Source organism: Polypterus senegalus, chromosome 14 (assembly GCF_016835505.1).
Source record: "Polypterus senegalus isolate Bchr_013 chromosome 14, ASM1683550v1, whole genome shotgun sequence".
NCBI lineage: Eukaryota > Metazoa > Chordata > Cladistia > Polypteriformes > Polypteridae > Polypterus > Polypterus senegalus.
The window spans coordinates 109,878,982-109,895,923 of NC_053167.1; the positions used below are offsets into that span (position 1 = coordinate 109,878,982).

The 16,942-nt window shown below is 36.3% G+C and overlaps 1 protein-coding gene across 2 annotated transcripts in view; it reads right to left on the reverse strand.

Moving 5' to 3' along the window:
• The window catches only part of LOC120514212 (guanine nucleotide exchange factor VAV3), a 307,554-nt gene that overhangs the window by 108,466 nt on the left and 182,146 nt on the right, over nucleotides 1-16,942 (reverse strand). Inside the window, exons 4-10 of one of the 2 annotated variants that reach the window (XM_039734454.1) lie at nucleotides 14,615-14,680; nucleotides 12,184-12,292; nucleotides 10,956-11,048; nucleotides 10,531-10,599; nucleotides 8,344-8,447; nucleotides 7,737-7,836; nucleotides 932-1,027 (exon numbers count right to left, since the gene is read on the reverse strand). In XM_039734454.1, the coding sequence (XP_039590388.1) occupies nucleotides 932-1,027; nucleotides 7,737-7,836; nucleotides 8,344-8,447; nucleotides 10,531-10,599; nucleotides 10,956-11,048; nucleotides 12,184-12,292; nucleotides 14,615-14,680 (637 nt within the window). Of the gene's footprint in view, nucleotides 1-931; nucleotides 1,028-7,736; nucleotides 7,837-8,343; nucleotides 8,448-10,530; nucleotides 10,600-10,955; nucleotides 11,052-12,183; nucleotides 12,293-14,614; nucleotides 14,681-16,942 lie in introns of both variants that reach the window. The other variant, XM_039734453.1, reaches the window with a different exon arrangement.

Genomic DNA, 16,942 nt, shown 5'->3' on the forward strand with positions numbered 1-16,942 from the left:
CAGTATGACTAGTACTCTACTGCCAACAGATATGTAACACTGATCGCTGTTTATGCTTGCTGATCAGCCATGTGTTGAACAATAATCTTAAAACAAGCCTTAGAGTAGCAGCCTCCATTGGAAAACACAGGGCACACTGTTAAATAATAAAAAAAATATTACTGTTTAGAAGGTGTTTCTTTATTTTTGATAGAAGAAGACAATGCCCAACTTCTGCAAAAATACATGGGAAACAAAAAAGATGCTCCTGCTGGGTCCGGAGTCATGACTTCAAACAATAAAATATGCCAGTCCCACACCACCGCTTCGGGTCATGGATAATGTGTGCCCCAAGACGGGCACTCTGTCAGCGCAATGACCTTTATGTTATTTACTTGCTGATAGCTTGTGGGTATTTGTCATATTTTAACTGTGATATTCATTCTGTCTGCATCTTTTGTTGTTTGAGGCACAGCAGCGCAGTGGTTAGCATTGCTACCTCACAGCTCAGATCACATATTTGGCCACAATAATCAGTCCAGCATATTTGGCAGATGCTTCAAGGACACTTAAAAGACCAGGGCACCATTATAATCCACTCAAAACTAGTTCAGTTCCTCCTTCACAAATTATTAGTAACATACATACATAAATGCTCGAAGAATTCCAATAAAAAATTCTAATTTGGCAAACCCATGTTTGTAATTTATGGACTGACACTGAAACATAGAAACTGGCAAATAACAGCTTGCTTGATTAAGTTAGCAGTCCAAAGGGGACACCAGGACTGAACTGACTTGAATACAGCAGTGGTCCTCAAGTGGGTTAAGAAAATGAAGGGAGTTACAAAAATGACAACAATAGAAGAATATTTAAGAAAGTATTTTTTCCAATATGTCAACATATTATATAAAAGTAGTCTGCAGGGAATAGAAGAACAATGTTTACATACCTGAAGCAGCAGATGGTACTTAAGAACTCTTTGCATGGGAACAACCAAAAGATCTCTTAAAGTAAATTTCCCATTATTTGCCCTCTTTGAGCACTCCTATAAGAAATAAAGCAAGCAAAAGAAATTTGAAAGAAGGATGTTGACCAACAAGAAGCTCCAGCCTTCTACATTAAAGTAATGATTTTCCAGTATGCCTGAAGATTGTAACTCACTGCCAACAGCCTATGGGCAGCTACATATTTAAAAAGGAAACAAAAAAGCATCTCTATGATAGTTTCATTTAAAAGACATTACAACTACAGGTAAAATTCCGTTACAATGAACTGCCAGGAACCTAAAAAATATTTTGTTGTAATGAAAATTTTGTTGTAATGAGATTCTGTATGTGTTACTATAGTGCTTTCTTTAGGTCATTAATGACCTCTTGGGCACAGTCATTAGCAGTGTGTCTGTCTGCAGAGAGAGTGTCGACCTTGTCGAGAGGTTTACTTACCTTGGCAGTGACATTCATGTCTCTGGTGACTCTTCCTATGAAGTCAGTAGACAGATTGAGAGAGCATGGGGATCACGGGGTCGCTGGAAAAGGGTGTGTGGCACTCCCAATATCTATGCAAAAGGACGAAGGTCCAAGTCTTTAGAGTCCTGGTGCTTCCTGTCTTGCTATATGGTTGTGAGACATGGACGCTATCCAGTGACCTGAGACGAAGACTGGACTCCTTTGGTATGGTGTCTCTCCGGAAAATCCTTGGGTACCGTTGGTTTGACTTTGTGTCGAATGAGCAGTTGCTCATGGAGTCCCGAAAGAGGCACATTACCTGCATTGTGAGGGAGCATCAGTTACGGCACTATGGTCATGTGGTGCATTTTCCCAAGGGTGATCCCCAAGGGTGATCTGGCTCATACGATCCTCATTGTTGGGGACCCAAGTGGCTGGAACAGGCCAAGGGTCACCCACGTAACACATGGCTGCGGATAGAGGGTCATTTCCCGAGGCTGGGACTGGACCGCGTGTCTGCCTGGGGGGTTGCAAACTGGGATCCCAAGTTGTTTTGTTGTGTGGTGGGTGCGGCAACGAGGGCTGTACAAGTGCTTGCTCCCCAATTTTATTTGACTTGACTTGCTTTCTTTAACTTGAGTCCTGGCGTTTGCAATCATTTCAATAGCTTCTTTTGCGTTAATTTCCATCTCCTCCTGTCTACAAGTTATGCTGATGAGAATTTTTCTCAGCATTTCCTTGCGGTAATACACTTTCGAATGATGCGAATGATGCCCAAATCCAATGGCTGAAGCACTACTGTGCAATTGGGTGGGAGGAATTCAACGCAAACATTAGCTAAATGCGGAAGCATGTTGTGTGCAGCACAGTTATCAATCAGAAGCTGAATCATCCTTTTCTTCTTCTTCATATTGTGAATTTTCTGAACTCCCCCCAACCGGGAACGTCACACTGAAGTGCGTCCCAACATGAGATTGTTGTGTCTGTGTAAGATTGTTGTCCATTGCCGTGGCAGGGCAACAGCAGGCTCACAGCAGTGCAGTAAGGCGCCACAGAAGTGAATCCTAAAAGATCGTGGTCACGCTATAAGTCCCTGTCTTACACCCCAAAACATGAGGCTGAGTCTCAGTACTTTAGCAAAACCAGCTTTATTCAGCTTGAAACATGGAACAGCAGGGTTATTTATTGTAGCGGGATGTACCACTCTCCTATAAACAGACACAGCAGTCAGGCAGGGTTGTGGCCAGGTTAGTGGCCAAGTAATCCTGTTCCCTACATTTACAATGTTCCTTGAATCACCCATCGATATCTTTTCTGTTTGATTTGGTAAAGAGCCACAGCAGAGCTGTGAGCCTGCAGTTGCTCCTGCAACAGATAAAAAGCCCTCCACATACGTGGTGATTGCACTTCGGGACACTCTTTGGCATGTCTTCCAGTTGGGGGAGGTCCAAAGAGACTTTAGAAACCTCACATTGTCTTGAATGAGTACCGCATTAATAGAAATGTTTCTTGAACGAGCATCACTTAACCACATAAAAATGGCTTTTTTGACATCTTCAAATGCAGAAGTTCGCAAACCCGAGATTTTTTTACTTTTTTTTCTCGGTCTTTCAAGAAAGTTGACAGTGTCGATGGCGAAATTCCGAATTCTCTGGCAACGTCTTTTTTCTTTTTGCTACAATCGAGAGCTACAAAAATTTAAAGTTTTTTTTTTTTAAATATGAACTGTTATCGTTTTTTTGTGTCTGTCATTTCTGTATGAGGGTGACAATGAGTCAAATTCCAGTGGATGTTTTTCAGATGTTGACAAGCAATAAGCAAAAGGTGTCACTGAAAACCACTGAAAACAAAAACAGCAAAAAAAACAGTACGAGGAAAGTTAGAAGAAAGAATGTTTTTTAAAATGTTTCTATTTGGGGATCGTTGTGCACAAATGAGCTGTGAACACAGAACTAACTGCTCTGTGGATGATTCATTCAAACATTTCAAGGTCTTTTGGGCACTTCGTTGTAATGAAAGTATCTGCTGAATGAACTTCGTAGTAACAAGATTTCTATAGACTCGTGTCATATGGGGAAACCGTTAGGACCATAAAAATACTTTGTTGTAATGAAAATTTTGTTGTAAAGATATTCGTTGTAACAGAATTTTACCTGTAGTATCATAAAATGTTCAATTTACTAATAATAGATGAGGCAACAATAGTGAAGAATATGTAAAATAAATCAATAAATCTCCCTCATGGAAGAAGCAGCCCAATTAAGAGCAGCTACAGTTTTTGGTGTACTGTTTACAATCTATGACTGTAATGCTTGGGAGTCCTGGTTATAAATGCCACCCCAGTCACTGTATGTGTAGAGTCTGCATATTCTCTCCGAGGCTGTGTGTGTTTTGCCTTCCAGAACTGCAGTTTTTCTTCCACGTTAGGTCTACTGGCCCTGTCTTAAAAAGTGTCTGCACCCTGTCCAGGGTTGGTTCCCACCTTGTATCCAAGTACTATTATAATAGGCTTTGGCCCATGATACCCTGAATTGGATAAGTCAGTTACAAAATAGATTAATGGATTGAACATGATGCTCCAGATTTTTAATGCTTACATATTTATTGTAATCCAACTGTTTATTTGACTTAATCACAAATAAGGATGAGTCCAGTATGCAAAAAGTGGGTAAATAAAGTTTGACACATGAATTTGAGAAACATTTATACTTTCTCTATTGAAAAATAATATTTCTACAGAACAGAGTTATGTTAAATTAATACAGAATAGCGTGGTGTGATGTTGCATATTGATTACAAGTAAGAATTTAATTATTATCTGCATACATAACAAAAGTGACCCTATAAACCTCTAACAGTGGTAGCGCTTCAAAGAATCGGCTTTAATTGTATCAGTAAAAGAAGGCACATGCTTTAAGATTTTAAAGTGGAAATTAACATGCAAATAAAAAATAATAACTAAGTTTAGGAGTATGTTTTAAATGTGCTCTCAAGAATTCACACCATTAATTGAAAACATGACAAAAAGAGTGCTTAACACTTTCAATTTTAACATGCTCAGCTTTTCACCACAAGAGGGCAGACTTAACACAGAATTCAATAGTTTGCTCAGTATCCTTTTCTACACTACACAGTTTTACATGCAGAGCACCACAACAAAAATGATAAATATTTAAAAGTAATATTAATATATACAATTTGAAAAAAATATTTAAGTGTTTAAAAATTTGGGTTAAATTATTAGCTGTAGTGCTTAGAGTTGTGAAACATGTCTATAATTTTTTCACAGGAGTAAGGTTGAATAAGAAGAATCTTTAACACTAGAATTACAGAGCCTACGAGAAAACTTGTAAATCCGGCCCACCTTAAATCCGTTCGCACCTCTCCATCAGCGTCTTTTGTCCTGTAAATGTGTTGATAAGCAGCAAGCAGCCCGCTATCACATCCCCCCACTGCCGTACAGTTTTCTCAGCTCAAGTCTGTTTACCTACGTGTCAGTTGCTTGGAGATGTATAGAGTGAGAAGTCAAGCAAAATCACACCTTTTATAAATACTATATTGTTATTTGGAGCACATGCATTTAATGTGTGTTCCATGTCTACAACAATCCATGTACAGGAAACACATCGTTAAAACAGAAACATTTTTCATGTTTTAGTAATAATTGAGAAAATGTAGACATGAAGTGTATAATGTATTAAGCTTGAATTCCAAATATCAAATAAACACTTTCACAAAAGTTACAAATATAACAGAACAAGTGCGCTCCTATTCAAGAATATAACGGCAGAAAAGGAACCCGCGTTAGGGTGCGACATTGACACGCATTCACTACGACCACTTCAGTGGCGCAACGGTGTTGACTGGTAATCAATACTTTACGGGTTCGATCCCCGACGAGTCCGTTTTGAGAAGTGAGCTGATTTTATTGTTACTATTTCAGAATAAAAACATACATTTGATTTCAGTCTGTAACAGCCAGTGTAAATGTATGATACTTGTAAAGGTTAGCTTTGTCTTTTTTTTTAATTCAGTTTTATTCTCTCAGTCGCGTTCACGATCCTACCCTAACCCCCCATCTGACACTGCTGTTTTTACATAAAGACACACTATAGCTCTACAGTCTACGTGTGACTTTTCGCTGTAGGAAGTAAGTAAATAAACCAAGGTAAATAAGTAAATAACACTTGATCTGGCCCTTATATACAAAGTACAGCGACGGCAGCTTCCACCTGCAGCTATAGACTTTTCAGTTCGCAAGCTAGTGTTTACATCTGGATGGTGTATGTGCCCTAAAAAGAAGTCCGACTGCATTCTTGTACCAATGTTTGCGAACTGAAGTGTCTGCGTGCACTTTTTGTGGCATTACACGTGTATTTTTTGAGCATGGCCGTGTTGCTCAAACACACTGACTTTACGCTGGCGCTGTTACTTAGAGTCAGATCAGGAGAGGCGGGGTTAGGAGAATAAAAATGAAAAAAGCTAACTTTTACAAGCACCATAAATTTATACTCAATGTCCTATACTCGTATTTGTATCTTTCCTTTTTTTCTCCGTGCTGCGTCAACATCGTGCACCACAAGGCGTGAGCTTATTCAGTGCAGCAGGAACACTCAATAAAACTGAATAAAAACAAAATAAAGTGAGGGTGGGATACGAAGAAGACAGATTCACCAGCGTTTGAGTGTCAGCTTTTATCCCTCCAGATCACAGAATGTCCAGTTCCATTGCCTCAAAACACCACTCACATCTACAGTTACTCCCAGTTTCAAATAAAAACTAGCACCGTCAGCTCCCCTTAATATGTATTGTGATTGTGACTGAGAGAATAAAAGTGAAAAAAAAGGTAACTTTCACAAGTCCTACAAATGCACACCATCTGTTACAGACACAAACCATATGTATGTGTGTACTGTATAATATTAACAATAAGAGCAGCTCACTATTCAATACAGTAATTACAGGAGACGGTCAAGATTGAACCGGGGACTCTTGATTATAAGTCGGCAAATCTTACCACTTCTCCTACATTTTGTAACATTTATTACTAAAATATGAAAAAGTTTTTGTTTTAACAATGTGTTTACTCAGATTACTGTACAAACAGAACACACATGAAATGCATGTGTTCCAAATAATGATGTATTATTTCCACTCTAAAACTCCAGCAGTTCACTCCCAGATAATCAAATAAGGCATGAGCTAGTAGAACATTGTGAACTTTCTGCGACGGTGGAGGGATGGAATAGTCGGCTGCCTGCTGCTTGTCTTAATCGGCAGGCACATTTACAGGACAAAAGACGCTGGCGGAGAGGTGTGAACGGATTTAAGGTGGGCCGAATTTACGAATTTTCTCGTAAGCTCTGGTAATTGTAGTGTTAACAACAAAATGAACAAGTAGATGGATGATAAAGTTAATGCAGTAATGCAGGTATTAACTGGGTTTTCAATCCACCTTATATGCATACATACTGTACACATATATATATATATATATATATATATTACAACAATCTAGATGAGAACAGGCCCAACAAAACCTGTCAGCCCTATCTATTTGCTTTTATTTATATGGCATTGATACAATTGGTTACATTTCTTTTGTTTTTCTATTTGGAGCACAGGCGGATGAAGTGACTTGCTCAGGGTCACACAGTGTCAGAATCGGGATTTGAACCAACAACCTCATGGTTTAAAGTCTTAACCACTGTCCAAAAACTGCCTGCAATCCACTTTTTTCTTCTAAAATAGTCCTTAACGTTCCACTCTCTAGCACACTGCTTGGTAGCTTATTCCATGCATCTATGAATCTCTGTGTAAAGAAAAACGTCCTAATGTTTGTTTGAAATTTACCCTTAACATGTTTCCAACTGTGTCCCCATGTTCTTGATGAACTCGTTTTAAAATAACAGTCTTGATCCACTAGATTAGTTCCCTTCATAATTTTAAAAACATCAATTATGTCTTGTAATCTCCTTTTGAAGTACAAAAATGCTCAGCTCTTTTAATCTTTCTTCATAATTCATCCCCTGTATCCTTGAAATCAGCCTAGTTGCTCTTCACTGGACTTTATCCAGCGCTGCTATGTCCTTTTTGTACCCTGGAGACTAAAACTGCACACAGTACTCCAGATGATGCCTCACCAGTTCATTATAAAGATGGGCTATATATAGCTATATGTATACATTTATTGTGTGTTCCCAATATATATATATATATATATATATATATATATATATATATATATATATATATGTTTCTGGAATACCTTAATATAACACTTAATGAAAAAAATAAAATTGAAAGTACCTCAAGTTTTAATCTCACATCTTCCTTTTCTTTGCAGATATCATCCAAACTTGCTATTGCAGTTTCAACATGACTACAATATTTCCCATAAATAAGCAATCTAAAGGCAATAAAATATAAAACAAATAAGTGGCATAATAAAACAGCTTGGTTCTAATCAAACATATTAGAAATATAGTCAAGAATATAAACTACTGTATTTTAACATATGAGAAAATATTATGGTACTAATTTTGTTAAATAGCCAAATTTAGCAATAATATATGGATGAGCTTAACAAAGCATTTATCCAGTGAACTATTTTCCGAGCTTGCATATTTTAGACTTAGAGTTGCTGAAGCTGCATCCTTTCCCAACAGCAATGGATGCAAAGCAGAAATCAACCCTGGAAAGGCTGCTAGTTGATCAGAGGTTAATGAAACATTTACAGTATGTTATATAAAAATATAAACATAAACTAAATATAAAAATCAAACCAACACTGGGAAACAAAGGAAGAATTTAAAATATCTTGTACAACATATGTTCTTTAATATTTTCATATACTTAACATTTTTAGCTCTAGAACTAAGTTTTGGGAAAGATAATCATAATAAGTATACAATACCTTTCTTTGTAGTTTATAAAAATCTGGTATAAGTTTTGGGAATTCTTGATTGAAATAGAGTCATGAACTTCTTGTACAAAAGATTTGTGGACTTTCACAAGATCCTGAAATAGCAAAAGGGTAATGATAAAGAAATAACATGAAAACATAGGTTTCAATTTCAGTAATAAAGTAAAGCATTTTATAAAGGGTAACATTTAATCCAAAGAGTAGCCAACCAGAACTCGTTTTTTTGGAAAATATTCATCATAAATATTTTGAAATTGTTTCTGGAAGTGTAAAAATATTCAAAACAATTAAGTTTAGCAAAGTCTGTGCTGTCCACTGATTATAGAATGAATGTCTCTTTTGTTCATATTCATCACCACAAATGCACTTTAGATTTAGAGCTCATTCCTACTGATATACTGCTACATTTTTACATTTAAGGCTACAAACGTTTGCTATTTCCTTATCACTCACAAAGTCGAATCGACTAATGGTTTAGCACTGGTCATCAGACATGTGTTTGGTTGGTGACAAGTGTGTGACAGGTAAGTCCCAAGGCATGCTGACTTTTCAACATCAACATTTGTTTTTTAAAATTAGTAATCAGATGTCAAAAACCTCAAAAGCAGTTTGCTTAAAAGACAGTATATCAAGCCTTAGAAATGAGCAGGAGGTGCATCTGAAAAATCACAGGCAGAAAAAGAATCACTTCTAGCAACTACCACAGGAATTAAAACAGAGCTGCCTGAAGCACACAATGGATATCAAGATTCCCCACACTCCTAATGAAATTTCAACTTCTGTTATGGTAAAATTAAACAAAAGCTGCCATGGCAGCTTCTTGGGATATCATACAGGACTGTCTGATTTTATTTAGGGTCCAAATAGAATTACTTCAATTAAGAACTGTCAAATTTCAAATGAAAGCAGTAGTATTTTAAATAGAAGAACAAGAAAACCAGACACAGTCAAAACAAAACACGCAAGAATTGAAAACTGGAAGAACAAGCTACTCTTTTGTCAAGCCCAAAACAGAAAACAAAAGTCAAATCCAAGTGTTTAAAAAAATGAAGCAAAGAAAATGTTTTTAGATTTTTATCTCCAAACTCGGATACCAATATTACTGTGCTGACAACCTTTTAACCACTTCACAAATGAACCCGATGATGCCACCTCTCTAGAAACCAGGACTCACACAATGACAATTAGATTTAAAAAATGGAGTCCAAAAGGCTGAAATTATTTTTAACAATATAAAACAAAGTCAGCGAGTCAGTTATTTCCTAAACTGCTTTGCCCTGAACAGGGTTAAGGGGTGGTGGAGCCTATCCCAGCTACCATCGGTTGCAAGGCTGGCGCAAACCCTGTACAGGAGGAGACTTTGTGCTACCGGTTGGATAGGGCAAGTGGCAGTAAGAAAGTAATCCTTTAAAGGACAAAATATGGCCTTGAAATATTGGCTTTGGGCTACTGCAGACTGGACAAAGTCTCCTCTTAACAGAAGAAACTGACACTTGCTTTTTTAGACCACTCTTAATCTGTGCTTGAATCTGTGCTGTTGTGCTTTGAGGCACCCATCACGAAAGCTGGTTGGCTCTCAGAAACTTCTGATTGGGTTGAGACTTTGGGTCTGTCAAATCTCTTCCTATTAGAGTTTCTTCCAATTTTCAGTTGCCTATGGATTACATAGGACTCCACTGTACTCACTGACATTTTGATTTTTTGTTTTGCAATTTCTTTAAAAGAAGGGCCCAGATTGCAAAGGGCTATAATGCTCATTTCATTTGTTATTTGTTGTTTTCTTTCCATTATCACTGGAATATTGTCCAAGTAGTACTTCAGAGGATGTATTAAAACTGCCTGTCCCAATTTAACTCTACTTTAAAACAGAGGGTTTTTAAGTATTCAACAGAAGTCAGGACACCTGTGCAAATTGTGCACTTCAACTTGCAAGGCTTAATTTACTTTAATTGTTGCAGAACATCTGTAACTTGTAATCTATTAGTTGTTCCCTGAGGAAGGCCCATTTGTAATCCCTTTGTAATTCCTTTTTTCATTTTTTACTACTCTAAACTTTAGACAACAGTACATTCAAATGAAAATACAACACATTTCTCTCATTGTAAAATATTAGATAGATAGATAGATAGATAGATAGATAGATAGATAGATAGATAGATAGATAGATAGATAGCTTACCGAAATGTTAATAAATACTCTGTCAATCTCTTGTGATGTCAAAAATTTTCTAAGTGGTGTCATAAAATACTGTGAAAAGAGAAAAGTTCAGGAAGTAAACTTTGACTTATTTTAAAAGATCATTCAGAGCATGTGTATTGCTTCCAATATGACTTTCTATAATGCAACATTACAAGGTCCAAAATAATCCTTTAACACCAACCACTGAGATGAGTTGACCTTTGAAGCATTTTAATAAATAAACATGACAAAATTAACTGATATAAATAAGCCCCTCTACAACATTATCTTTGTAAAATGTGTCAAGAGAAATGACGGAAAGCCTTGGAAATAATTAGGAGGTGATGGCACCTAGTACTTAAAAACTATGGTTATATGAGAAAATGGCAAACACTTAAGCATAATTCTTATTATTAATTTCTTACTCTCTCTATTGACTCCAGTGTCTCTGTGTATTTTTCTTCAGTCTGTTTGATTTCAAGTAAGCAGCAGCTCCGAACATCGGTTTCCACTTGTTTCTGCTTCAACAGAAATAAAAGTATAACAACTGTTGAAAATATATATACACATATATATACGGTATAACATAAAAATTATTATATGGTTATGCAAAAGAGAATAAAATACTTATTGTGCAAAGGCCTGACAGATCGCACCAAGCTGATATGTTTTCAAAAACTTAGCAGCTAAGAAATGTTAGCAACAAATACTGATCATACTACTGAAATACCTGAGGGTGAACCAAATAAAAACCTTAATTTTTTCCATTAATTTATTGCAGCAAAGATATCGTACCAGTGGTGATGTGCTGATATACAGAAGTGTTGCTATGTCATTCACCTTCACTTGCCGATTTTATGTCATGATGCATACAAATTCTACAAACAGTGTGCCTGAGTTGATTAAAGAAAGTCTGTCACAGAACTTTCATCGTTTTGGAAATTCCCACTCCCTTCGTACACTAGCTGGAGTGACAGACAGGCATCATCATGCTGAACCTTCATTTGCTCCACTTGCTTGTCTTTGGTGCATGTTTCTACTGGGGCTGCCATCTTTATACTGCTACTAAGACACAATGTAGCTAATCTATATGATGCTTCCATCTGCTGGACACTCTTAATGTTATTTTTAACAATGTTTTGATTCTGATTTTTTTGATTTGATATACTTTATTAATCCCGAGGGGAAACGGTCTTTTCCCGTGACCTTTTGGAAATCAGAACACAGGGTCAGCCATTCTACAGTGTCCCTGAAACAACAACTTACATGACAATGATACGATGTTCACAATTTCTACCACAATTTTTATGTTTTTAATATGTCTCACTCTTGTATAATGATAATAAACTGAATTGAATTAAAGACACCGGCATTTAAATATTTATTTTGTATTCAGAGTAAAATAAATTTAAAAAAGCCGGAGTAAAAAATATAATTCTTTCATAAATGTTAAACACAATTACTAGAGTAAAGAATCATGGTCGTCACTTTTTCAGTGAATACTACACCAAAAATAAAAAATACGACTGAATTCAAATTGAAATCTATCACATAACAATTCAGGAAAGCTATTTTTATTTTTACTTTAATGAAATCAAGGGTTAAAGGGCAAAACTTAATTTGTGACAATGAATGTAAATGAAATATGCATACAGGGGGAGGCGTAGCTTCAGTCTTCATAAGGTCTTCGTACACCTCTCCACCTTCATCTTCTCCATACACACAGTCATAAAGATCTTCCTCATCCTCGACTCCATTTTCACTGTAAAAGATTAAAATGGGAGAGAGTGCTACTCTGGGATCTGGATAATTTAAATATTCTGCAGAGGTTAGGTGAAAACAGACCAGGTGAATAGCCTGTCTTCATCACAATTATTCTTGCTTTCTTAAATGTTGGTAACTGTGTATGGTCCAAAGCACACAACATTATGGTAATGTCTAGAGGTATTCAGGAACCCATAAAAATAATCTACTCGTTTTATGTCTACTAGTCACTTCTAAATTTACTATATGTTTTAAATGTTTTTGTAACCTGAAGATTAAAAGATAAAAATTTGTTGTAATGGTTACACAGTCTAGTCAAAGTCAGTGCCAGAAGTGGTCCCTTAAATCACACATGGCACACAGCACAACAAACCCAAGTTGCTGGTCTCTGAGACTTGTCCAGGTTCACACATCACAGTCTGATCAATCATGTATCAATGCGCTTCTTTGGTTAATACATAAAACTGGAGGCACTCATTTTAAGGACATTGAAGATCTGTCCCTCAACCAAAAATGGAACTTTCACCTCAGCTCTTGATACAAGAAATGTGTTAAACATCCTGTAAAGTTTTTATTGTGCAGCACAAATGAACTCTTCTAATGTCACTTGTGCAGAAGAAACTTAAATTTCATCTAATTGATTCATCTATTTTTTCATCTAATCTCAAAATAAACAAATATCTAAATGTACATTGTATCATACCTGGTCAAACTGTATATAATAAGCAGTTAAAAGTAAGAAGTCTTAAGTAAAGTAGCTTTTTATTTCAAGCAAAATGACTAGTACCACATGCAGCTTTCAGTACTGTATATGGTTAGGCGGTGGTTCCTGTTATGCATCAACATTCAAAGATTATGTGCTTTCATTATTGCTCAAAGGACACTAGCAGTAATTCACCATAATAAAGATGCTAAAATGCAGATTACTCAACAAGTAAAATATAAAATGAGCTTCTGTATTAGAACAGGGATCAGTGTAGACATTTTAAGAAGTACAGCAGTGTGACATAACATTTTAACTTTCAGCCTCAAAAGACACCTTGCTCTTTTATCCTCAATATAAAGTTGTCCCATTTTTAGGGAGAGGCACACAACATAGAAATGGAACTAGCCGCACTAGAAGCTATTCACCACATTTCTTCACCCTTACTGAGAGCAATTTCTGTAATTTCTAGTTTATCCTCCGAGATGTATTTAGTGGTATGCCAGAACCTCTCTGATGCTGACATGTCATGTCATTCTACATAGCCTCCTACCACAGGCTTTTGATTCTTTAACTTCTGCAGCTGTCACCTGCTTGGCCTGCTAGTACAGCTTGGCAAAATCAATTATTACAAGGAAATCAATACCTTGAAAATTGCCACCAACCACCTTTTGGGCACATATACTTTCAGTAGCTTTTACTACTGAGGTCTATGATAATGTCCATAACCCTGCCTTAATGTGAAATGGAAGTTTATCCTAAGATAAAAGCCGAACTCATCCTGAACAGATTCATCTGTTAGGCACCACCAAGACACCTTTCAGGTTTTCTGGTGCTGTCTAGCTGATAGTTTGACTGTTTCAGTTACCTGGGCAGCAAAGTGATGATCAGATGACAGTTTAGTACTTCCCTGTGAAATAAAATGACTCTGATATTGACCACTGACTTGAATTGGTATGGGATATTAACAGTATGTGGATAGTCAAAATGGTTGAGAAACTGATAAAAGATTCTGATTTATGTTATTGGTATAATGTAAATAAATGTAAAAATGGTATACACTTTGTTACGTTTGCCAAATTAGGAGGCATCCTCAGGGTTCTAAACAGGTAAACAACACAACTACCGGGACAAGACAGGGCGCTCTTTCTGATGCTGCTTCTTTTCTTTCCACGGTTCAAAGAGACGTCAATCAGATATTGAGTGACCCCACTTCCCATCCCCCCTGAATAAGTCCCACCACTTCCAGGAACCAATGATATAAAGCCATTCTTGGAACACTCTGGAGCTCTTTAGTTTTTTGCTTTATTAGCACCCACAAGTGCTCTTTATTTTGAATGTTCTGCTTTTCCAACTGGCATTAAATGGGGGCCCATTAGTTCCTCCAACATTTCTTGTGGCTCATTAGGCTAATCTTGTGAATTTAATGTAAATCTTTTTTGTAATACTAGGTAATGTCAGTGTGCTGCAGAACTGTAAACATAACAATGTACTATACAGCCTAAAAATTGGAGAATATGGGACATTTAGACACATCACTAACTGTAAGTATAGTATAAGTTGCATGAGATCAGAAGAACAAATAAAGATGAGCTGGCAAGTGACTGAAGGACATACTCAATTAATTCATCCAGGCCTTTGTAAACATCTTCATCTTCTACAATTTCTTCTGAGGGAAAAGGCCTAAAAAAGGAAAACAGATGAAAACGTTGTACTTTATACAAAACCAGACAGCATTGTCATGTTTGGCATCTTCACACATAATGTTAATTGAAAAGACATTCATATTTTATATGTTGTTTCCAAAGTATAAGTACAGTAAATCTTGCAAATCTACTGCAAGTGGAAGATGAAAAGTACCTACACTTATGCCAAAAATTCTTTTTTTAAAACAACAATAAAAATGACACTGACTGCAGCTTACTGCTTGAAAATGTACTTCCTGGGCTGTGAATGATTCTGTCAAGCTGCATTCACCTTACAAGCACAACAAAGATAGTTACAGAGTGGCATTATTTCAGGAACGATGGCGTCCATTTCTATCTGTTTATATACTCGGCTGAATAAAAGAGTGCAGCCTGACCTCATTTTACAAAGATTTAAGATAAAATAGCACTAAAAATGATGAAAGTGATGACTATAGAAAGGTTAATGATCATAGTAAGAGCTCACCTAGATTTATACAGAAAAGAAACACATTTTAGTGTTACTACAATGTTAAATAGTTTTTTTTTCTGTAGCACTTGTTCTGACTTTTCCACATTCTAAGTTAGGATTAGCCACTATTCATCATGCACTACATTCTTGACTTGCTCTGACCATGCTCCGAGTCATTTTTGGTTAACAATGGGATTTTCATTGCTTTGTCTTTTCAAACAATTAAAAAGTATACAATTTTTTAAATTGTAATTAAAAATTTATGATTGAAATTAATACATTTCAATTTATATTATGAAAATTCAATCAAAGAATATAACAGATGTAAGAACCAAACGCTACAATAAGACAACACAGAAGTGTTACATTTGAAAAGTATGAGGTAGTGAGGTGTAGCGACTAAAACATTTGCAATTTAACCACAAGGCTAGTGGTTCAGTTCCCACCTTGACCGGCCTCACTGCATGACACTAAGTGAGTCACTTACCTGAATATCTTCTGACTGAGGGGGCTGGGGAGTCTACAAACAACTGCAACTTATATAACGTTATATAAAACCATAGATAAAGGTTTCATTCAAGTAGTATTATTAAAAGATAGGCCAATAACAAAAAATACTGCTTTTGATATATGAATATTTTCTGATTTAATAAGCTTCAAAAGCAAAAACTGCTGAATCAATTTACTTCATTTACAAACAAGTTACAAATTACTATGTGTAATGTATACTCTGCGCACAAAAATATTGTAAAAGGTATCGTTCCAAAACAAATTTTTCTCTCTCTCTATATATATATAGCTTTATTTACATTATTGCATTTATTTGTTAGCAGTTGCTTTTATCCAAAGCAACTTATAGAAGAGGTCAACATAATCAAATAAGCAATAGTCTGGGGGACTGAAAGGGAACAAGTGCTACAGTGAGGTACAATTCCTAGGATAGAAAAACTTAACAGTTAATATCAGTTAGACTGAACTTCACCAACCAAGAGAGCCTTCAAATGCTTCTTAAACACATTATTCCATCAGCCAGGGGCTACACAGGAAAAGAGTCTGGGCTGAGATCTGATGCCACGCAGAAGTTGCGTCTCATGTCCAAAGCAACTCAGAAATCACAAGAGGACAAGAGATTTGGAGCACTAACATTTTAAGTGACCACCTCAGCATTATATTGGGAGTCAGTGATGGACATGGTCGCTAGCCTAAGCTTCATTTTTATGTGTACACATTTCTGAGTAAGAGAAAATCACATCACACTCTTTCTAAGATCTATTTGTGAACAATATTACGGATTCATAAGATTAACAGCATTATTTTAGGTTTTGCCTTATGTAGCACCAATTTAATTTCTAAAAAAAAACAAACAAAAGCCCTACAGTCTGACCATCACCATTACAATTCTACTGATTTTCAGGCTTATCTACATATAGGGTATCTCCTTAACTATCTATCTTGGCACAACATTCACTATAGTGAATTAATGTATTTGTAAATATTCTGGATTGTCTATAAAAGACAGTCCAGGTCCACGGGTCATGCATATTTTATCAGTTTTATCAATGATCAGCCAGTCATAATAGTAAATACTGTACATCATCTTACTTATAATATTGTACATAATTGTATATACTATACAACTGCCTTTCTATGTATGCTCTTCTTTTATGCGTTTGTGTCATTCTGATGGTATTGCATTTCTGTGGGGACATGCAGGTATGAGTGCCACTCAACTACGTACACATGGCAATAAATTTAAAACAATGAGGACACTGGGGCAGGGCGGTGATT